This window comes from Sphaeramia orbicularis, chromosome 17 (assembly GCF_902148855.1).
Source record: "Sphaeramia orbicularis chromosome 17, fSphaOr1.1, whole genome shotgun sequence".
In the NCBI taxonomy this organism is placed as follows: domain Eukaryota; kingdom Metazoa; phylum Chordata; class Actinopteri; order Kurtiformes; family Apogonidae; genus Sphaeramia; species Sphaeramia orbicularis.
In genome coordinates this window covers 26,228,784-26,252,807 of record NC_043973.1, presented here as the reverse complement: position 1 = coordinate 26,252,807, position 24,024 = coordinate 26,228,784, and the positions used below count along the sequence as shown (strand labels likewise).

The 24,024-nt window shown below is 40.6% G+C and overlaps 1 protein-coding gene across 1 annotated transcript in view; it reads right to left on the bottom strand.

The window, feature by feature from the left end:
* Nucleotides 1-24,024, bottom strand: part of phlpp1 (PH domain and leucine rich repeat protein phosphatase 1) — a 46,158-nt gene that overhangs the window by 5,797 nt on the left and 16,337 nt on the right. The window contains exons 2-11 of the mRNA XM_030160486.1: nt 12,894-13,090; nt 11,695-11,820; nt 10,725-10,873; nt 5,833-5,979; nt 4,221-4,448; nt 3,203-3,405; nt 2,823-2,883; nt 2,066-2,161; nt 1,359-1,514; nt 795-995 (exon numbers count right to left, since the gene is read on the bottom strand). Of these exons, the coding sequence (XP_030016346.1) occupies nt 795-995; nt 1,359-1,514; nt 2,066-2,161; nt 2,823-2,883; nt 3,203-3,405; nt 4,221-4,448; nt 5,833-5,979; nt 10,725-10,873; nt 11,695-11,820; nt 12,894-13,090 (1,564 nt within the window). The remainder of the gene's footprint in view (nt 1-794; nt 996-1,358; nt 1,515-2,065; nt 2,162-2,822; nt 2,884-3,202; nt 3,406-4,220; nt 4,449-5,832; nt 5,980-10,724; nt 10,874-11,694; nt 11,821-12,893; nt 13,091-24,024) is intronic.

Genomic DNA, 24,024 nt, shown 5'->3' with positions numbered 1-24,024 from the left:
AGAATTTTAAGACTTTGTAAGACCCCACGGGAACCATGACTACCATGGTTGGAACAGAAATAGACCTACATCCTGAATCCTGAATCAGTATGATCATTATCATGATAATAAATCTATGCAAGATAAGCAGAAAGTGTCAAAACTTAAAACTATAAGCCTACATGTGATCATTCATAAAGTTAATTGTTGACTTTAACATCATCTGCCTGCATTTATATAACAAAACAAATTCTGACCCAAAAAATACTCTTTCTCATGCCTGATTCAGCTGCATTTCTCTTTCTACCAAAGATCCACTTTAGAAATCACCGTTTGGGTTTGTTATGGTGTCTGAGACTGAAGGAGCCAAAAATTAATCAACGATATAATGATAATTAACTGTGAAGATCTAACTCATGCAGACTAAGTAGAGGTTCTGCTGCATTACCTTCACATTTTACACAAGAAAGTGTAAAAGTATAAAACAAGCAAAGTATAAAATGCATTAGACAGCTGTGGAATAAGATTGAAATGCACATCCTGTTATGTGGGCTGTTGGTTTTAATGAACAGTCAGGTCACTGTTGCTGCTGCACTGAATTGTGGGATGGCATCGTATCCTCTCCACTGGTAAAGGATGGTTTGGTATATCCTATGCTAAAGGACATGCTAAAGGAAGCATCAAAGCTCCTTTCCTTTTCATTTCATTTAGAGAATTCAGACAGGTGACACTAAGATACGTCTGGGTCATTTCATTCAGTTTAGAACCTTCTTAAGTAAAACTATTTGAATGGATCCCCAGAGTTAGTCGTTTACCTTGCAGGGAAAGTCTGAAGATGGTTATAGGCCATGTGCAAAATTCGAAGGTGTGTGTGGCCCGTCAACATGGGTACACATTTATCTGTCAGCCGGTTATTCGTCAGATAAAGTTCTTGGAGGATGCTGTGGCTCTCCTCTGATAGGCTGGATGGTGGCATGTGCTCCAGCTTATTGGCTGATGCATTTAGGCACCGTAAGCTGCAAGTAGAAAAAAAAAAAAAAAACATAAAAAATGAAAGGACAAGTTCGTTATTATTTTCATTCTGATACAGACAATAAAAATTAGATGGGTTACTTAAATTGCAAACTTGTAAATCATCTCTGACTTGTATGACCCCCATTAACAAGCCTTCCCTTCTAAAACCCTTTCAAAGTTTGACTGTTTTTTATTTGCCTGCCGCCCTTGCCCATGGGCATCTTGTCCTCGATTAAAGTCTAACTCATAATGTCTGTCCTTCATCTTCATATAACTGCAGTTTTTCTACATTTAATCTTTGTCTCTGATGTCGGGTGCATTATCTGATGAAAAACAAATCGCTCTTTGGTGATGATTGATGCTACCTGTCAGATTTTAGGAACAGGTTGCAGGGCAGCTCCACCAGTTGATTGTGCTGTACATCTAAAACCTCCAGCAGAGGGCGCTCCACCCTTTCAGGCAGCTTCTGCAACTGATTGTGTCCTGCACTCAGTTTCCTCAGGCTGTTGCTGCATAACAACCTGTGAGAAATGAAGAACATGGATGTAGATGTTGAGTTAGAAGATAAATATACGCACTATTTTCTGGAACAGGTGTTTAAATAGACAAGACAGACAGACAGACATGGAAATGAGGATAGTCCAAAAGAAGATTAAGGATGATGAGAATGTGAAATAAGAAAATAGCAACGCTGCTAGTGGAACCTGCAGCTGAAATTCATCATCCTGACACTTATTGGGTAAAAAAATAAATAAATAAATAAAAATCTGGAGCCAATGACGAAACCAGTGGAAGAGAGGAGGAAAAGAGAAAAGTGAAAAGAGAAGCAGAGGTAGGAAGGCTCCTAATGCTGAGACAGAAAGATGAGGCTGAAGTGGGCTGCATCTGAACTGACCTTCTAAAAAGCTATATAAAGAGGAAGGGAATGGGCGAAGCTGTGGAGGTTACAGGCTATCTGTGTGATTTATGAGGCTCTATGGGGGATAGATGACAGGCCGGCAAGCGACAGAGAGAAAAATGCAACACTGTATTCCATTTACAGAACACGGACACATCACTGAGAGGGACTCACCGGGCTGGAAGCTCAGTGATGAGATTGTGGCTCACATCCAGAACTTCCAGTTTCTTAGCTTCACACAGCCAATCTGGCAAGGACTCCATACGGTTCCTATAGGAGAGGAGGTGATGATGATGATAAATGATGTGCTGTTTGTCAACTATGATACCTAAAATAGAAAATATTCTACAAAACTGCATTACTACATTTAAATTCCCAATAGTGGCGTCCTAAAAAAAACATAAGGAACCAACTTGCATTTTAGTTTGAAACTGGCCCTTCTACTTTTTGGATCAGAGCAGATTTACTTTTTCAGCTGTGATTACAACTCTACAACAGATGATCTGAACAAAACAAGGTCCAACACCTTTTTTGAGGCCAAATTTGAACACAATTTTCAAAGACATTTTCAAATAAACTGTGTAATTATAGCGCAGTTGTGTCTCGGTAGTTTATTATTATCAGCTCTTAACGTGCATGGTTTATCCTTTAAATTCTTCTAATAAGCAAAGGTCAAGTCAAAGGTCAAGGTAGATGTAGTTAAAGAGTGACAGCTTTCTAAGCTGACATTTAACCGCACTTTCAAAGAACCTTTTTGTGTCCTGTATCCTGTATAGTAGCGTGACAGTTTCTGTTATTTTTGTCATTTAAAACTACAGCTGCTCTGATTTGTAGGAAACAGAGGATGCAACATAAATGTGCTACATTTTTCAAAGGTTTCTGAAGTAATGCTGCGTTATTTATTTGCGTTTGTACAAGGGATTTCTCTCACCTCGAGATGTCCATGTAACTAAGATTAGAGGGCACAGGACTGACATCCAGTTGTCGTAGCTCTGTTGGAAGAAATACAAACACATTAACCTACAGCAAGGGCAGACTAATACAAATGCAGGTAGATGGAAAATGCAGGGGACATTTGGGTGGTGGGGAGGGTGGAGTGCAAAAGGGATGATGGTGGGAGACAATGAGACTGCAGCACTGATGAGAAAACGAACGCACGCAGACAGATCGACACAGGCTCAAATGAAGATACAGTACATAGAAAAAGCAGGATGACATCTGTAAGGTGAGTTACATGTTGCAGGCTCCAAGTGCAAAGAAACGTAAAAGCACGCATGAACGCACCCACACAGAACATGCGTGCCAACCCACCGTTGTTGGAGGCGTAGATGCCTTTCAACAAGCAGCCCTTGGCCTTGAGGCTTTCGATGCAGTTCCTCTCGCAGTGGAACACCTCCAGCCTGGGGAAGACGGACGCATCCAGGTCCTTCAGCCTGTTATCCCTCACATCCAAGTGGGTCACGTGTCTCAGCAGATCAGGCTCATCTGGCACCATGATGGAGATCTTATTCAACCTGGCAGAGGGAGCAGGGAGGGGAAAAAGGTTCACTTACTGCGATGAGATGAGACAGAACTGCACAAACTGCGGCCTTTCTTTGAAGGGAGGGACCGCGTGCACCATGGGTGATTACCCACACTGTGCAGCTTCTTGAGTTCTGTATTTGTTCATGTGCAATATTGTTATTTTTGATTTCTAACGAATTGAGGGCAAACTAAATTACCAATCATTATACTGTCATCTACAATTAGTGTCTGTTTCACTGATGACAAAAATGATACCAAACAAAAGACCATAATAAACAGCAAATCCTTCTATTTGAGGAGAGTGAAATATCAAATAGATGAATGTATTTGCTTCTCAGCACAATTAAACAATACTGTGTTGACCTGATGTCCTGTCACAGCTTCTTCATCAACACATGATTCCAAATCCTCAAAACACAACAGCTGATCTTGGCCAAAAGAATTTTAAAAAAATCATCTACTGACGCAGTTCAAGCAAAGTGGGAAATGGTAAAGTATTAACAGAAGAATAGTGCAAGTCACTCCAGCTATTTGTTTTTCCAAACAAAGGGGAGACACCTGATGGAGCCACTACAAGCAAATGATCTCCTAGTTCCGTGCTGTCTGGCTGTCTGCTCATGTTTTGACTCTCACTCAGTGTTTTTGTTTCTATCATTAGTTGTATAACATGTGGTACATTTCTTGACACATGCGCAGTTCTTGGTCTTGACAAGGAAGTAAATCCCTGTACTGATAATGTTCAAGCTTCAAATCACATACATACAGCATACAACAGTGTGTTAAATCTGCCTGTTTGATGCATTACCGTAGATCGATGTGTTTAACGCGGAGCAGTCTGAAATTCTGCAGGGTTAGTGTTTCCAGGTTGTTGCCAGCCATGCACAGCTTTTCCATGGAGGCCAGTCTCTCCAGCACTTGGGGTATGTGGCTGAACTGGTTGAAGGAAAGGCCTAGGTAACTCAGCCTCTGGAGGGAACCCAGCTCATTGGGCAGATCATTTAGACTGTTGCCGTCCAACAGGAAAGTCTGCAAGCTGGGAGAGCAACAGGAGATTAAGCAATGAACTGAATGAATGAATTTTGAAATTAAATGAATTAAGAAAGAGGTGATAAGAACATTTCTCAACAATTCTCTTTTTTTCCCCATAGGCCGTGACACTCAGGAATGAAGCCAATGTGGTGATAACGTAACTGTTTCTGCCTTCACGTTCAATACAATTAATAGCCAGCAGATGGCAGTAACACCATAAATGCCCTACTGGCCACTTAAGGAATTTCTAAGCATGCCAGATCATTCCTGCAGATTAACTTCTCATGTAGCCCTGTTTCAACACACATACCTGCATGTTTACTTCTGAATGAGGTTTCACTTTGTCATCCAGGCTGTCAGTATTGAACGAGTCTTATAATGTCCCATATTGTTTTTTGAATGACCTGTTTTGTCATTAAAGGGTCAATTTGACCTGTACAATAAGGCATGAAATATCAAGTTTAAGTGTCTTATTGGATGTGCATTTTTCCCAATACTTTTTAAAGAGTGCCTGCTGGGCTTTGCCACAATTAAGGGGTCGATTTAGGAGCTAAAACCAAAACGTAAAACGTTCCAAGCACTTCCAAGAAAACAACTGGTTTTAAGCCAGTGAAATCAGCTTTGTTCCATTCTCCTGCAAATGTTCACCTAGCACTAAGAAATGTGTGATTTTGGCAGAGTAACACTGCTGCCACCTCAACCTAATAACAGTAATAATCATAGTAAGAATAGTAATAGTGAAAACATACACTCAACATGCAATTCAATAGTCTAAAAAAATACAGCAAATCCTTAAGGTTAAAAGTGTGTATAAATATAAGAGGATAGAATCATTAAAAAAGTTAATAAAACTATACAAAATGATTAAGACATTTTAAATAAACTAGAAATAAGATGACTGAACTGAACTTTGATATGTGTAGCCTGGCAAACACTCAATTCACTCAGAGCAGACAAAGTGTCACCACAGATGATCTGTGCAAGTTGTGCTGTTGTTTGCTCACATGTTGAAACTATTTAAATACACCAAGGTGGTTGCTATCCCGTATGCGTGTTGCTAGGTGATGGCCACATTTGACTATGTAAACTTTTAACAATGAAACTGGCAAAAATGTGGTTGATTTATGAAAGGGTTGACTGGTTTGGCAACCCTGATATGGTGTCAATACAAGTACATTAGAGGCCTTTGAAGTGAAAGAGTTGCATAATTATCAACGTTAGAGGAAGGGAGAGGTAAAACAAACACTTACAATAGAATTCATAGTAGAGTAACTCACAGACATATTAAACATTTTGACCTTGCAACAAATCTCACTGATTTTGGTTGTTGTTTAAAAGGTAATAACTCAACCATAGTGTACATTCCACAATTTGTTCCTGTTACCTACTTGGTCATTGCTCCGACAGAGCTGGGGACAGAGGCCAAGTAGTTACAGCTGAGGTTGACCTCAGTCAGGGTGTGGATTTCACAGATGGCAAGGGGGAACTGGCCAAGGTGGTTGTTGGACAGGTTGAGACTCCGCAGACGAGAAAACCTGGAAATGGAAGAGAAGGGAAGAGGAGAGGAGAGGAGAGGAGAGGAGAGGAGAGGAGAGGAGAGGAGAGGAGAGGAGAGGAGAGGAGAGGAGAGGAGAGGAGAGGAGAGGAGAGGAGAGGAGAGGAGAGGAGAGGAGAGACGATGTAGTTGTGTCTTGTCAACATAAATATTTCAAGACAAGATATCCATAAATTCGTGTGCAAAGTAGAAGTAGTACAGGTTACACAGAGTTTGTTTAAGGCAAAAACATACATTTCCATTGACCAACACTCCAATAAACAGCCCTTTTACATATTAAGACTAAACCATCACGTTTGATTGTTGAACATACAACCACTGTGCTGACGTCTTGTGTTTTTCATTCAAACAACAGTGACCAGAGGCATTTGACGTGGTGTCCCATGGCAGAGCAGTGACCTTCAGAGGGGTTAGCCCTTCAGGGGGGGAGGGAGCCAAGGGAACAAAGCAAAGCAGGGGAAAGGACTCTTGTCTTTATTTATCCATCTACACACATACACAGACATGCAACCTGCTATCACCTATCATATCCACAGAGAAACAGCAGCTACGGCAAGCCGGAGATGGGCAACTTGCCATATTTGCACCATGGGACAGAGCAGCTGCTTAAACTGGCACTACTTGATTCTCCTCCCTGTTTACACATATGGGTCACACACACATGAACACGGTGCATCATGGTGATGAAGAGGACAAGCTAGACATCAGGGCTATTGATTAGTGTAGCCAAGTAATTCCAGCTGAGGGTGACTCCTGCAGGCTACGGGGAGGGGGTGTGAGAAAATGTCACTCCACTATTAAATCACCTCTATAATTTGCTGAGTAACGCTCATACCCCTCCTCACACTCTCTCCTTGTCTGTGTCATGCTCTGCCTGTTTGTCCAATCTTTTGATCTTCCTATATCTTACTGGATTTTACCCTGTTAGTTCCGCATTATTCAGAGCCAATCAAGATTTAAATTATACAATTCCATCCATACGAGGCAGCTCCCTTCTTCCATTATAAAAGCTGTAATAAACCACCTGCACGCTAGCCATTTTGTATTAAACAGCAGTTACAAAGTTTATGATCAACTGGTGAACATAATGGAGAATTAAGTGGCTGAGGAGTCAGGACTGTAGAAAGCAAAACACGGTTAACTGAAGAGAAAATTAGAATTATTCAAGGTAACAAAACTAAAACTAGGGGTATGAATAGAAACATGAACAAATATTAGAATGAAAAAAGTGAAACATTAATAACAAATTCAAGGTGTTGTATTAAAAAGTGGCTTTATATCATAAAGGTCATGTAATAAGTGTTTTTTTTGCAGTCCTTCATCCTACCTTTTTGAGCTTCTATACATCAAAATTGTACTCATAATAGCTGTACAAATTAAAACTACTTAACTGCACCTGGTACTAATCTCAGCTAAACAGAAATAAGAAACTAAACAGCGTGATGAAACAAAAATAACATCTAATGAAAATGGAAAATGAGCAAATATTGTACTTCTCATAGTCAAATGGCCAAATACTACAAATGAATTATACTGTTATCATACAGATTTGACATAAAACTTTATAAAATACTATTTTATCAGTGTTATGTTGTGACTTTGTCCCTTCTTCCTTCCATTCTATGACTTTTACATCCTCCGAAATGCACTGAACTGTCATACATATGTAAATAAACAGGCCAAAGGTTCAATCATATGCATGGAACGTCAGCCGTTCCCCTCGCACACCGTTGACCTCTGTCTCACAGAGAGGTGCATACTGGGTAGTCAGTCCCATGCCAGAGGAAAGAGCTAGTATCCCAGACAACTGATTATGCATATCTGACTGGCAAATCTCCCACCAGTTAGTATTTGGCCAGAGAGAAAAGCGAGAGTAGGGGAGAGGCATGTGGCAGGTTCACACATTCCATTCCTCTTAGAAAAATACAAAGCTCTGTGACCCCATGATAGATGTTAGTGAAAGGCTGTGTTTATACTGAAACAAAAACAGACTCTCACAACTGTCCACACCAAAACACATACACCCACATGGAGGTCGCGTACAGAGAATGACTGTTCCTGACTCCAGCCTCACAGGGACCGAGCAAGTTCTCAAGTAACTGCTACATGTTTCCGTCAAAATGACTCTATTTTCAGCAAACTATAAATCTCAATTCTCATTACTGACCTCTTTTTCTGTCATGCTGGGTCAACTGCGGATGAACCTACTTAGGTTTGGCAAAGCTAAATGGATGCTATCTCACTTGACCAGCAGGGGAGCTGTGCAAACTAGTTATTCCACTAGCATTCATCTTCTTTGTAACACTAGTCATTATCCTGAGGATTAAAAAATAAAAAAAATATAAAAGATTTACAGAGTGACTGCTGTAGAGCGTCATAACATCCTGGCCTCCTACTCATTTACTATTGGGAAGACTCACAGAAGTGCAAAAATAATATATACATAGCCACACACAGTCACGTTTCTGTCAGTGCAGCCATTTTAAAAGAAAAAAAAAAAAAAGAGTGCCATACTGTATCAAGACTCTGTATGCACTGACCTCAAATCTGTAGCCTGCAGCCGGTTTTCCCTTACATAGAAGCAAGCAACTCTTTCACACACACGCACGCTCCGAACTGCAAACACTTCACACACATCAAATCCACATAATTCTGTCAATTAATGGAAAAAACACTTTGGCAATGATTTTCAGGATGAAAGGCTTTAACAGGCATGGCATGCATTTGTACTAGAATGCACAGAGATGTGATACAGTAGAAGAGTACAAACACACACACATACACACGTCTTGGCTGTGGGCTTTAATCTGGGACCGTGATAAGCATGCAGCAGATGGTGCCCACAGAGAGAGAGAGAGAGAGAGAGAGAGAGAGAGAGAGAGAGAGAGCGAGAGAGAGAGCGAGAGAGAGAGCGAGAGAGAGAGAGAGTGAGAGAGAGAGAGAGAGAGAGAGAGAGTGTGTGTGAGAAAAAGAGAGAGTGTGTAAGGGAGTCCAGGCACATTAAAAGCTTCCCTGCAGACGTACACCCTTATGGACTCTGGGCTAGTTTGGCCTAGCCTGGTACAGCACAGCTCTGGCTAGCCTCTTCGGTCCCTGCATGTCAGTGGCTCCTGTCCTAGACTGCTCAGGCACATGTTCTGCAAATTGCAGACGAAGGCTAAAGTTGTCCAAGGCTGCCAGCCGTGACCTGCTGTGTCCAGTGAAGCTTTACTTTGTGTCAATGTCTTCATACCTCCTCCTTGTCCCTCCTCTCATTGTCTCTGGCAGTAACTGGTTTGAAGGGTGACGACAAGAGTGGTCCTCTCTCATTCCCTTTCCAAAATCTTATTAAAGGTGTGTGTGTTCATATACTTATGTGAAGTTAATGTTGGAGAATATTCTGTGCTGGGAACTGGTCATCTGCAGATGTAAGCTAACTCCATGTCTAAAGTGATAATAGGCTTTGCTGCTGCCTACATCCACGATAAGTCATACCGAATTCTATAAAGAGGTTATATGTTGAGTTTTCTGTAAAAATCCTTGATTAACATTGATTGACAGAGAATGTTGACATGTGTAATATTAATTATATTTCTGTTTTCCTGACTTAAATATACAGAGAGATATTCAAGCCAAGCACTAAAGCACTCAATATGGTGGTTCACGTGTCTGCCTAACAGCCACAAGGGTTGAATTCCCTGATGGTCTGAGCATTTCTGCGTTGAGTCCCCCCCCCCATTGAAAGCAGGTATACGTAGGTTTATACCCGTCAGTACCCTTGACCACAGTAATGATGAAGATCTGGAGGTAGTCCCTGAGCTCCTTCAATGGCAGCTCACTGCTCCTACTGTTCGCTAATGCTAAATGCTAACACTAGGTGCTGTGTGTACTAGGATGGTTAAAATGCTGTGACAGAACTTTCCTACAGGGATAATAAAAAAAGCTAACCTTTAAACTGAAACAAGCCATTTCTTTCATTCTACATTGAAGAATGGCATTTGAAGTCATTACAACAGTTCATGACAAATGCTGGGGTGGTCATAATAAAATATCATTTTTGTTCATTTCAAAGAATTGATTTCATAGAAGAAAATGGACACAATTATCATGGTTATTTCAAATAATTGTAATGTGACAATTTTTTTAATATTATGGTAGGCCTAACAAGCACATGCAAATCTTAAATGAATAAACACAAAGAACCCACAAATTATGGCATTCCTTTGTCAGTTGATTCCACTGATTAGTTTGTTTTCATTTAACTGACTGTTAAATTATAATTCAGCCTAGAGCTTCCTAATGTCAAAGACAGTAAAAAACAAACCAAGCCTCCGCCCTTATTTAAGAATAGAAAGAAAGTTTAATTGTCCGTTGCCTGACCTCCCATCAAGTTTCATCATGTTTTAGATTCACGGATGGACAAATGGCAGTGATCACATAATGATGTTGTCAAAAAAGATTAAGACCTCATGGGTAGATATAAGATTGCAAGCCATGTTTAGATTGGGAGTTTTTGTATTGTACCACAGCCCAGCCCATCTCTTGTTTTGGCCAAAAATTCATAGGTTAAACTATCTCAAGTCGGATCTTGCCCAAATCAAGTCACTCAAACTGCATTGAACAAGATCCTCGACCTGTGAAGCCTCCTCGGCCCAGCCCTCTCTTTTCTTATCCTTCACTTCCTCCTGTCATTTCAACTCCTTGTTTCTCAGGTGTGTTTACTGTAGCTTTATGATGACAATGTACCTCTGCAGCTGTTGCAGGCGCTGGTCTGCAGGCAGGAAGTTGTGTTTGAGGTTGAGGTGGGTGAGGTCATGGCTGTAGAAGAGGTTAGGAGGAAGTTGCTCCAGGCTGCAGCAGGACAGGTCCACTGAGTTGATCCTCTGTGACACCATCTACATGAAGTTGATTGGCAAATGGGAAAAAATGACAAGAGGGATGAGGTGACAGAAAGAGAAATGTGGAATTTAATAGGATTATTTCCACTGTAGGAGACTTTACTAGTTTACTGTGTGAGGACTGTTGCCTGCTGCTGAGGGGTCAAATGTCATTTAATGGCCAATCTGCTTAGGATTACAACGTCAGGAGAAGTCAAGGGAAAGTCCCATAGGTTAGGTCATACCACAGACTTAAGGTAACAAATTACATCATCACGCAATCTCATTAACTGCAGGTGTGAAGCGCACGTATGACATTTTCTTGTCAGAATCATAGAGGCTGCCACTGAAAATGAAATGACAGCATGAACGTCCACTTCATCTTATACTGGAGCCTCTCAGAGTGGAAATGCTGTAGCTAAAGGCTTAGCAGACGTCACTGAGGCACGTGCTGCTTCTATCCAGGCTTCTATTCTGAGTGGCCCTCTGGGTGCGGGTGACATGCATGTCCCTGTTAATATTTAGAAAAGAGGTTTTCTGGCTATGGCCTACTTGGGTTCAAATGACAGAAAGGAGAGAGAGCCTTTGGTGTTTATGTGTATGAGTGCAACCAGAGACACTGGGGTTTTAATACTGCAGAGCGAACAACACCGTGCATGTTTTCAGTCCACTCAGCTCACACTGGCTGTGGAATTACAGTGGGTGCAGTGCCATATTTTCACATTTCATCTTGCAGTCACGCATGTTGTGATATACAATGCAGCTGACCCGTAAGAAGAGCTGGGGAGCATATGCTTGCATTTCTTTGTCCTGATCTGATGCACATGCACACACAATACCTTGGCAGCGTGTCTGTGCCAGCGCAGGTGCTCCGTGAAGCTGTCAAAGCTAACGTAGTAGGTTTGACTCTGAGGACCTGCCGAGCTGAAGGCCAAGCAGTGATTGTGCTTCTTCACCTCCTCCACCTGCAGCGACACAAAAGAATAGTGACGTTAGAGGCTGAAATACTGACATATCTGCACCACCTCTTAATACAAACGTTACCCCTGAAAAGTGAAGTCAAAAGAATGGAAAACGGAGAGAAAAAAAGCTGACGTCTCAGTGGTTTGGCCTGTATTTGACACAGTTTGTGTTAAAGGACCGTTAGATGCTTAATGGCTGCGGGTTAATAAAAATCCAGTCGAGCGGAAGCACACATGAAAGTATTTAAAGCACGCATGATCATATACTGAACACATGTGCGTGACATGAGCGAAATTAAATGTACGTGAAGTAGCTTTCTAGCCACGTGGAATCATACACACACTCAGGCACATGAACCCTGTGAATGAATGGCTGACTAGTTACAGTGATTGAATAACATACATGCATGCATACACACACATTTTCCACACACAGGCACATGGAGAGGCACTGTATGGATGAATAGTTGACTGGAGGTCATGTGTTGTGCGTGAAATGTTTAAAAAACTGGGTGTGGTGAGATATGGAGTGGCCATTGTGTCAGGGAAATAATAAAGAGGGCTTTAAAAGAGAATGCTTAGAGCTTATTTAGTGGCCTTGCAGATACACAGATCCATAAAGTAATAAAGAGATAAAGGTCCCTACCCGACACTTGGTCCTTAACGCTATGAGAACAAAAAAACTGTCTCAGAGCCAGGAAATATAATTTTAGAAAGGCTGTTTAAATATTATAGTATGCCATGACTCCAGATCCAAAAAGAGACACTCCCTGCTGAATCCTAAAAACCTGGCTTGCACTATTTTGGTGTCACCTTGCGCTAAAATGAACAAAGCATTCCTGGATGTCACAGGGAAGGACAAACAGTTCATCAAGGTGAAAAGGACAAACTTCACTGCACAGGCACACATTTGGAGGGTAATATGAGTGACTTTATCAGGGTGATATGGCATTATAGGTTTATGATTCAAAGCATAAAACAAAACATCACCATAAAAGAACTGGTTGAAAAAAGAAAAAAAGAGAGACCATTATGCTATTCCGCTCATGCACGGCTGTGACGTGACTCAGACACACCTTTCCTCCAATGAGTGGCAGGATGTGCATCTTCCCCGTTTGGCTCTCCTTAACAGAGGAGACGATGAGGCAGGTGCCGCAGAGGATGACCTGTCGTCTGGTCCAGCGGTTGACCGGCAGCTGGAGCTTCCCTTTCCGTACGTTATATGTGCCCGACAGCTGCACACGCTCAGAGCTTTCGATGGTCTGGGGCTTCCCTGTATTGAAGAGAGCAGAGGGTTTGTGTAGTTAACGCTGCAGATGTAACCTCAAAATAGGCCTGGCAGACTGTGAGACAGACCAGCTGAATTAATGAACACAAACTAATAATCTTGTCGAAAACACTGGTAGCCAGTGACCAAAAACAAGGCTTTTAATATGCTGGAAAATTAGGAAAATACCAGAGGGGTTAGGAGAGGAGCTCTCACCATCACAATGCTGGGTTTGCGTATGATCTAAATACATTCAGCCTCGGATGCTCCACTTTACTCATGGAATTGAATAGTCTGGATTTGCATTTGCATTCAACTCTACATTAATAGAGTCTCAAATTTAATACCAGGTGCAGCTCTTCTAAATTATGCTCTTACAATCTCTGAGCTGCCTTTATTCAGTTTAACCCATCTGCCTGCCTTTCCTCTTTGCCCTGTTCTCTTGCTTCACTGCCAGCCTGCCAAACCTGACAGTCAGGCTGCTTATCAGGTGTTCTGTCAGCCAGGCTGTCTTATCGTTCTGTCTAAACATCCACCTGCTTTCTGTCTACCTCCACCTCCGCAAAAAAACCTCCCCAGGCTGGCATGCGCTGTCCTCCCCATGTCGTTTCTCTTTCGTCTGTCCATGTATCTGTCCTTTTAATTTCACCTCTCTTATCTATAGTTTGATGACTTTTTTTTTTTTTTTTTTTGCCCTCATTGTTTTTTCATTCAGTCAACAGATTCAGAGAAAGTTTTCTTTTCTAGGTGACAGCTTTAGAAAATATCTCACATCCTGTGGCCTGCTGTAAACCAGCCTATACAATGTCTTTTTCTCACATATTTCACTCAAAGCGAAAGGGGGTTTGGAGGAGGTTAAAAGAATACAGAAGGAGTCTGTAGAGTAAGCAGGTTTTTTTTATGGCTTTGAATCATTCAGGTTTTCTACATATGTTGACTCTAAATCCAGGACAGTTCCGGCCACATGTTACTAATGATGCTTTGTGGTCAAAAAACAAACAAACACATCATTTCTATCTCAAAGGGAATATCACACAGCAACAAGTTCACGACTAAATTTCACCTTTTTCAACACACAGAGTTTTGGCAATCCACTTTCAGCTTGTTTTTTTTTTTTTGCCACTCAGCCCTGAACTTATCGCTATGCTACAGGCTAATCTTTTGTTCACAGCAGAATCAATAGCCTAGTTTGCAAGAGGATATTTGCTGAGTGTGTAACATAACACACTATTTTTTTTTTCATGCTGATCTTAAGTCATGTTTGGCTGCGAAGGTGAGCAGTCTTGGTATGCCTCAACAGCAGCGACTGTCATATGTAACTGGAGGGCATGCAAAGAGCACAAGCCTCTGCCAAACACCAAAAACTGTACAATGTACAAAGCTGCAGCTTTTTACCTCAGTTCATATCGTATTTTTAGCATTCACCCCAACACTTCTAAAGAACATTAGAAAACAATAGCTGACTCGACTAATGTACATCTCTTGAAACATCTCCAAAAACACTGTAAAATGTCAATGTTTTTTAAACCGTATTTCCATCGAAGTCCCTGTCCTTTCCACGGTTGATCTCTACACGTTTTATATTGCACTTCTAACTAGTGGAGTACGCAGCGAGAAATGAAATTGGGTCATCATTACCATCCACTCGACAGGAAATGCTATCAAATGGCATTATTTGTTTTGTTGTGGGTACAAGCACATGGTCGGGTGGTATACTGCAGGTGCTAGATGAAAGTAAAAAGTTGGTTTTAGTTATTAATCTGAAACAGACTGATAGGACTTTGTTTTTAAATCAGTGCATCAATGTTGTTGCTGATAGTAGCAATAATGACTTTTGATTTACTATAAATATTCGAAAGACAAAAATTCTCTCCTAGATTTTTTATGGTTCATGTGTTGTTCAGTTTCACAATTATTTAATAATTACTTTGAGTTTGATGTTCAGTGATTAAGATTTATTTATTATTTTGACTGATGTTCAGTTTTAACAGTGATCCAGTCATTTCTTAAAAAGAGCAAGCTGATTTTTCTCAGACAATGTGAGATCAGGACTGACGTAAAAATATACACACCACTTTTAAGTGGCGTGTTATCTATAAGCAGTATAAGCTTTCTGCATGTATGTTCATGTCGTTATTAGCCCCCTGTCCAACTTGAATCGATGTGTCAAATTCCACACAGAGAAGGTTAGGGTTAGGGTTATGTGAACCGGAAATCTTGGTTTAAATTGACACAAATTGGCGTTGAATAACATGCAAAAGGTTGAAAATGCGTAGGTATAGCACGCCAAATGCCATAAGGACTGGCATGACATACAACGCCCTTTATTGAGATTAGTCTGCAGACATACAAGTGGTTCCAGGAGGGATGTGCACAAACAATCAGTTACAACAGCTGATGTATTTTTTTTTTTATTTATATTTGAGGTGGGATGAAGTTCCTGGGAACACAGACACAATGTTCATGATACTATTTCTGCCTGACTTCGGCATGGGTTAAATAAAGTGTGAAAAGTGTGAAAAAAAAAGGTTTACTTGTGGTTCAAACACTCCTTAATTGTCAGTTTTTTTATGATCATAGTTTGGGTAGAGGGTTTGTGTTAACGTCATCATGACTATAAACTATTTTAGCCTTTACAAATCTGGTTAACCAAGCCCTATTCCTTACAACATCACATCATGAATCAATCGGATAACTAATGTGAAGTAACTACACCAAATATCGCACAACCACAGAATCCCAACAATGAAACAAACTTTATACAGATGAAAAAAAACAACCTAAATCTTAATTGTATGAAGGCCTATAACTTAACCTACAAACCCTTGCACTGAGAAAACAGGTTTACAGTAAAACACATAAATATAACGCGTGTCAGCTTTTGCTTTCACTTCCAAATAAGTGGCGAAGATAAGATGAGCTAAACATGACGCTTAAAGTTCCATAAAGGGGAAACAGGAAAGGACAAGATAAAGAGGATGAGATAAGCAAGATAAGTCTAATAATGGAAATAGTATTTACCTAAAAAGTCTACTGACACTAAGACTCGGCCTGCTAAGGTGGGAATAACAACAGTATGAATATTATAGTTGTAGGCTTCCTTTAAAAATATCTAATCGTAGATCCCATCCAACTACATAAAGAGAAAATATAAGTGCAGAATAACTATAAATATGACCATACATTTCAGGTTGCCACGAAAAGCTACTCTGTCCACCAATGGCTCTCTCCATATCTACGTGATGTCTCGTTAACAGACAGACAAACAGACTAAAACGCCTGAACAGACTTGTTACCCTCTTCCAACTTCGCTGGCAGAGGTAACCAGCAGGAGCATATTTTCATGATTGAGCTTAGGGAGGGGGTATGTGTTGCATTAGACAAATTATTCACAAGCTTTTAGCCTCAATATGTCACATGGGCATATTCCTACTATTTTTAGGCCTTTGTTGGAACCTGCTCTCTCCCACACAAGCATATTCAGCAGCACATGCACCCTACTCCTCCTCCTACTCGTTCTGACATACACACACACTGACACAGTGACAGTGATTAACCATCTCCATATGGGCATCAATCTAATTTTTCCCCCTGAATGTTGATGGACCAAAAAAGAGATTTTTTTGCAGATGGGGGGACAAGTGAGGCAGCTTGAGTGGGAGATAGATTTTATATATATATATATATATATATATATATATATATATATATATATATATATATATGTAATTTTTTATTTTTTTTATTTTATTTTTTTTCCCCATAGGTAAGAAGTCTGAAAGCTGCTCCTGTATGGATGTGTTGCCTTTAATAGCCACCTCACATGGATGTGGGTTGGCTAGAGGGAGGTCATCGATCAGTCTAGCCATGGGAATGCTCAGTGTAGGAAGCGGGGAGATGGGTGGGACTCCCACGTGAGCATCCTGTTTACAAGGGTGGTCTCCAAAAAGCCTGGATGTCTTGGTAATGCAACAGTAGGGGAAGGAAGTTGTACAGACTTTCATACAGGCATCTTAGCTGCTGCAGTACATTCCAGATGTACGAGCCACAGGCCACCTACACCAGAAATATTCTGAGCAGCAGTGATGTCAGTCACAGTGGTCATCCCAAAGTCTATGGGTGATGCACAATGTGTATTTAAAAATAGCAGAAAGGCTCGGCAAGGTGGGTGTGTGTGTGTGCACAGAAGACACTGGTCTATTCCTAGACCTGCTGTGTGTAGGAGCAGCAGTACTACTGTGCGCAGTATGTGTGTTGGTTACTGGAGATGGCTTCCTTCCTCTTCCCCAAGCTCAGGAAAATACTGCTTCCCCTCCACACCATGCTCCGGTACCTGATTATGTACACCCCGACTCTTCAAATACACACAGACATACACGCACAAACCTGCTCTGGACCAAAGAGCCTTTACGCTCTTTATTTATAGTCAGAACACAAACACATAACCAAACATCAACTGGATCTTTGTTTTACTTTTAAACCAGTTATACATTTTAATTCTGTTTTCAAAATCTTCAATTATAATCTTGATTAAATTTCTTAGCTTATAATTAGTCAATCATGACTTTACTTCACCAGCACATTAACTCAGATGTGAGGTGAACAGAGCTGAATAATAAACACATTAGAAAAACATAACGTGCCCGCACTTGAAAACCCTCGGCCTTCGGTCCATGCCAAAGACGAACGACGAACTGATGACAATACCCTGCAGCAAGGGCCGAAGGTAACCAGACACGATCCAGATAATGTGGTCAGAAAATGTAGACAGACCTTCAACACAAAATGTAAGTTTGCCTGTACAGCTATCTATTCGTATTCATGCTAATGACAAACTTTCAAAACTTTAACAATACTTTATGCAAGCAGAGCTTAGTATTTTCAGTTTAATTCACAACTTAAAGCCTGTGAACCATACATAACAGATCGAGAATGAACGTGCAGATGTTCAACAGCTGCTACTGACAGCGTGTGCAACAACAAGAGCTCCCAGGACACTGAATTAAATTTATGGCGCATCTTTAGATAGCACAACCCAGTGAGGCTGAGGGAAACAACGTCGAAATGTTCAGTATTACTGTTCTCAGCTGATGTCTCTGCCACGTATTGACAAAGCGACCTCCCAGACACCGAGCTGCCAATGTTATCCATCACTGTTAGTGATCAGCGCCAAAGGCTGACCTCTCTCCATCTATCTCTCATTTAACAAATCGATGCTTCTTTAGTCTGGTTCGTCTTAGTGATAACAAGGACACGTCCCTGGTTAATTACCCTGCCCTGCTAAACACAACCTGACATCAGCACACCTCCACTACAGGACTGGGCATGCCGTACCGCAGGGCATCGATGACCCACATAAGTCACAGTGGAGCACGAGCATGCGTATTCTTCTTATTCTATAGGCGGTGACAGATGTGATGTACTGTTGGTAAGACGCGGGGAGAATAAATGCTTCTAAGCCCACACCAGGCTCCTATATCTACACCATCAGCTTCTTCTGTTCCTTTTAAGATTTATCTCTTCTTAGCATCTGATTAATAACCAAACTGCAGGGATTGCACATTTTAAAACTTTATACAATGGCGCTCTAATGATCTATAGCACTTATTAAATAATCAAGCACATATTGGAGAAATTAGCTTATAGAGAGCAAACTAGATTGGGGGATAGTAAGAGGAGAAGTGACAGAGAAATGAATGTGAGACAGAGCAGGGCCAGCTGTTACTCTGCAACACAAATAGCTGCATCGTCCTTCTGTTATAGACGACACTGACATGCGTGCACACAATGTCAGAATGCATCTACATAAAGGTGTGCATTTGCAACAATTAAATGATGTGCTTCCTACAGCTGATCAGCCACGTCTCTTTGCCCAAATTGCCCAGCTCCTTTATTCGTTTCACCATATCTCCTCCCTCTGTTTCTCATTCTCTGTGGATGACTTGAGGTGATTACTCAGATTCAAAGTGACAGGCTGTGGTAAGCCAACTGTCTGCTCCAGCAGCGGTTCATGAGCCTTGCTGGAAGGTGGCAAAGGCCATCACGGGTGACAGCTCACTGCACTCACCTAAAGTGTTCGACATTTTTTGTCACATTACGCCTTACATCTCAGCACCTTTCCACACCACTTACATGTTAATGTACAGCAGTGAAAAACACAATAAATAGAGATTTCTTAGGGCAGGTTTCAAGGCCATTTAAACCCCCATCATTTCATAGCCGCAGAAAAGAGTGATGCTTAATTAGTAACTTCTTAATCCCACAAAGACCCTCTTTAAAAGTTCCCAGATGTTTTTACACAAACAGGTCCTTAGTGATAGATGGGGCTGCCTCTCCTCTGGGTCTAAGAAGGTGCTGATGTGTGAAATGTGTCCAGCTGTCCTTTGTGTAAACGTGATAAGAGGACGAGGTATGTGTTTGCATGGGAAATAAGCGAGATGTTTGTGCATTATCAGTGTGTGACACTGCATGACACGTGAGTTTACATGTGTACGTTCACTTAAACTTGAACTCTGTAACAACATGCAAATTATGGACAGGGTTCTGTTGAACATTATATTTAAATATCTAGACTCTAAGTGACAACAAAATCTCTGCAGTCGAAACATTAACTAAGGACAAGGGGGAGAGCACTTGAATGACTTTCATAATTTCTGCTGCTGTATTGCATGAGAGGAAACTGAACATTAGTTTAATTCTTCTAATCCAAAGAAATGTACATGTTTTTGCTATTGACATTTGACTGAAATCAGTTATAGTAACCCTCAAACTCCTAAACAGCTACAAATGACCAAAACTATCTACTGATCTAAAATGTTCAATAACTTTAGAACCACTAATCCTAATTTGAATTAATTCAAATGTAGTTTCTCAGCTTTGCACTGGCATCAGATGTGTCTTTTTTTGGATGTTCAGAGCCTCCATAGTGAACATGTTAACTTCTAGTAGCTAGTCTTAAGCTAGTAAAACCCCTACAAGTTCATAAATGGCACTGGTTGAGGACACTTGTTTTTATGTTCACTTACTCAAAGATTTTTCTTCTGTTGTCTCAAATTTTTTATACAATCACCTCTGAATATACTCTGACCTGTTGTGAACATCTACATAGTCTGTAAATTAAAAACACAATATACATAATTTTCATTGAAAAATGCAAAATACGGAGGGTAATATAATAAATGGTGATAAAAGGGTTAAAAGTAGAGAACAATTCAAAAATATATGTATTTCTAGGGTCTTTAGGGGTTAACCTAAGAGCAGTGAGTTTAGGCATCCTACAGTAAAGTTACCTTAAAACAAATGTTGTTTGGATGCTTCCACAAGCAGCTACTCACTTAGATGAGTATTAATCTAATTATTCATGTTGTAGCACTCATTATCTCTTTAATTAATAAAACCATTTAAAAAGTATTAACAATTAAATAATTTTGCATTTCAGATGAGTAAGCCACATCTGTGAATGTGTAATTTTTTTAATTTTTTTATTTTTTTGAAAATGTGTGGGACACAGTACAGAAGTTTAATGATCTGGGACACTCTAAAACAACATCTACAAGTAATGCTGGATAAGGTAACAGTCATCCCTTTTCTTTGACATTTCCAGAGTGCCGAGATGTGCTTCCACTCCATCAAGGAAAAGCTGAGTGACACTTTGTGCTGCTGTCTCTTTCTGACACTGAACATCCTTCACTTTAAACAGCTAAGCCAAGGTGATGTTTCGTCTTCTCTTCCCCTGTGTGAAACACTCTCAGCTGGTGATACCACATACAGAGCAGTGGCTCCAGACAAATACGCTACCTTGGCCAGGGCGACCATGAGATGTCCCTCCGACCTCAGAATGAGGCTGAAGTGGATAATTAATAGTTTGATGGATGCCCTCAAATTCCTATAGCTCATTTGTTTTAAGCATGTCACCAGGAAGGACGCAATCAGAAAAAAAACGCACACACAGACACTGCACAACAACCCCAGGTCCAGTGAAACACATCCTGAATCCAAATGAGGTCGCAGCCTGCAATATCTTCCCCATCAAACCATTATTACCCTCTGCCCCTGGGGAGAAAGGAACTAAACAGCCTTCTGCTATTAAAGGCATTGTACAAGTCCATTTACCAGGTCAAGGCATTGCCATTCACAACCAGTAGGGGCAGTGTGGGGATGCATATTGGCACAGGGATGACCTGAAGGAGGATTTGTGGTGTGTTCTGTAATGCTGAATTATCCTTTCTTTCTTGAATTTGACCCACTTGCGCACAGAGTTGCTCTTCTGTAATTTTAATTTCAAGAATGACTTAATGCATAGAAGTAAACCACTTCTAGCCACACATCAGGTCACATTACCCTCATGCAACGCTACTCAGAAACAGAAACAAATACAGAACAATGCAGAAATATGCAGTCACATCTCGCACACCTGACAGAGAGAATGAGGAACTACAAAATGCCACATCACGAGGGGCATAAATCACGGATCGTCACTGCCTAAATGAATGCATTATGTGCCCTTAAGTGAAGTGAAATATCATTTTCATCAGCAACCCTGTCCTTCACAGTGCCCACCGCACTGCGATCATGCTCCATCAAATAATTGAATCAATATTCAACAAAAATAGAACAGATACAGCAGACAAAGAGGAGAGATTAGTATTACGAATGCTTTTAATCGAGTATGTTGTAATCAGAGTGTGAAAACCAAGATTGTCCCCTGTGATTCCCTCCGTCAGAGTAAGGGTCTGACGCTGACGTACATAGTTATGTGCTTCCCCTCTCTTCTCCCCTTCCTCCGAGCTGTACTCCTGCTGCTGTTATGTAATGAGTGTGTGTTATGAAACCTTACATTGGAAAACACGAGCCAACTGATCGGCTAGAGCACACACACAGATTGTTTTCGCTTCTTTGTCTGTCTGTGAACGGATGCAAATGTTGTCACCGTAGTGGACCGAAGTGTCTATGTGTTTACTTATGCATACTGTAAGTGAGTATGCAGTAAGTGCTTGTGTGTGCGGGGCAATTTAATTGAAAGCACGGGTGTAAATCTGAGCATGATTGCGAGGTTGCTTGTATTGAGCTCCCAAATGAATTATTTACTATGTTTGTGGGTGAGCGTGCGTGTATTAAATAAATAAAACTGTAGATGATGAGGGTCCATATTAGCATGTTGCAGTAAAAGCATGCTGGCGTGGAAAGAACTGAGGCAAGTCGAATGGGGGATGGAATAAAAGAAGGATCTATAAGATGGAAGGGAATGGAAAAAACAGCCCAATGGGAGAAAATAGCTAGACTGGAAATAGTAAAAAATAAAATGGAAAGGGTAAAAATACTATATATACATAACAATGTGGTAAACAGACAGATAAGGGGGGTACCTCCAGGCATTTACTGTCACCTTGGGCAGAAAAACACACAAGGGAAAAGTGCTGTAAGGCTAAATGAGCTAATCTCAGTCGGCTGTAAACATCGTCATTAAAACTGCTCAAACCCAGAAACTCGACTCTCTTGGGCCAACAAAACTACAAATCCCATAATTGTATAAAATCATGCATAAATAGACATTAAAGGGTAAATATAGTTAATTACAAGCTGCCTTAATTATTCATTGCTGCAAACTGAATGAGATTATAGTAACGACAAAGAGATGGGGTATTGTGTGACGGTGCAATCTTTTTTTTTTTTTTTTATAAAGGTCATCCTGTTTTTTTAAAAATTCCCCCTCATCTCAAAGCCACATTGTAATGTGTGGCTCTCCAGAGGAGAAGACCAGCTACCTCTTCTGAAATTAATATCTGCAGTGATTCTGGAAGAGGAGCAGGCGTGATAAGTACATAAATTTTTTACTAAAGTAGAAATACAGATACAGATAAGCGCAGAATGCAGAAGTACTGATGGAACTTCCTCCCTCAAAAGTACAAACTCTGAAATGTACTCACAGTAAAATTAAGAAGTATTTTCTACCTTCCTACCTGCTACTCAATCTCAAATCATGCATATGTTTTTAGATCTCCTTGTAATGGACATCTTTTCTCTGAGATCAAGTCTCCCTTTCTTCCCTTTCTTGTCTAGTCAACATCTCTATACACCAAGAGGCCATCAGTTCAATATGTTACCATCCCATCCACTTTGTCCTCCTAATGTCAAGACTGATATCAGCACACTATGATGCAGAATAACAAGAACCTTAAGTTCAGGCAGATGCTGCTCCTATCATTGAATCACAATCTGTTCATACTGTCCTTTTCAAGCAGTTATGGCAATAATGTGTATTTTGAGTTCACATCAACATTCACATTATCTGATCACACTAACCACCATAATTTATCAGCGTTCTGTGTTAACCGTACACATTTTCTCTGCATCATGCAGGGTTTCCTTGATAACAAAACAGATACTGGTAGTTTCATTCTCCTGTGAGTGGCCCTAACCACGATGCTGATGAAGATCTGGAGTTAGTCATGCAGTCAATGACAGCTCACTGCTCCTACTGTGTGTACTATTTGCTAATGCTAATGCTAGGTACCATGTGTGTATTAGGATGGGTAAAATGCAGAGACTGAATTTCCATACGGAGATAATAAACCATGTAAACTTTTTTTAACCTTTCAATTTTAAGTGAAGAAAGTCAGTTTGGTTGTAAAACAAACATTTGATCAGACTGTGAAAATTAATGCGTAGAAACAGAAAGACTACACACCCAAAAGTTGCAGAAGTAACATCAATGTAACTGTCTTTCTTCCCAATCTGTTTAGTCGCTGAAGATGTCTCTAAAATTCCAACATGACCAGATTGTAGAGATTTTAACCTCTCTTAACATTTTCCACCTTCCTTTTACAGAATGAAGTCAAACATTTATCACATGCAACAAGAGATGCAGTCCACTGAGCCATTTCACACTAAACTAGATGTTACTTTGCATTGTTCACCACAAACTATGACTTTCTTGTAAA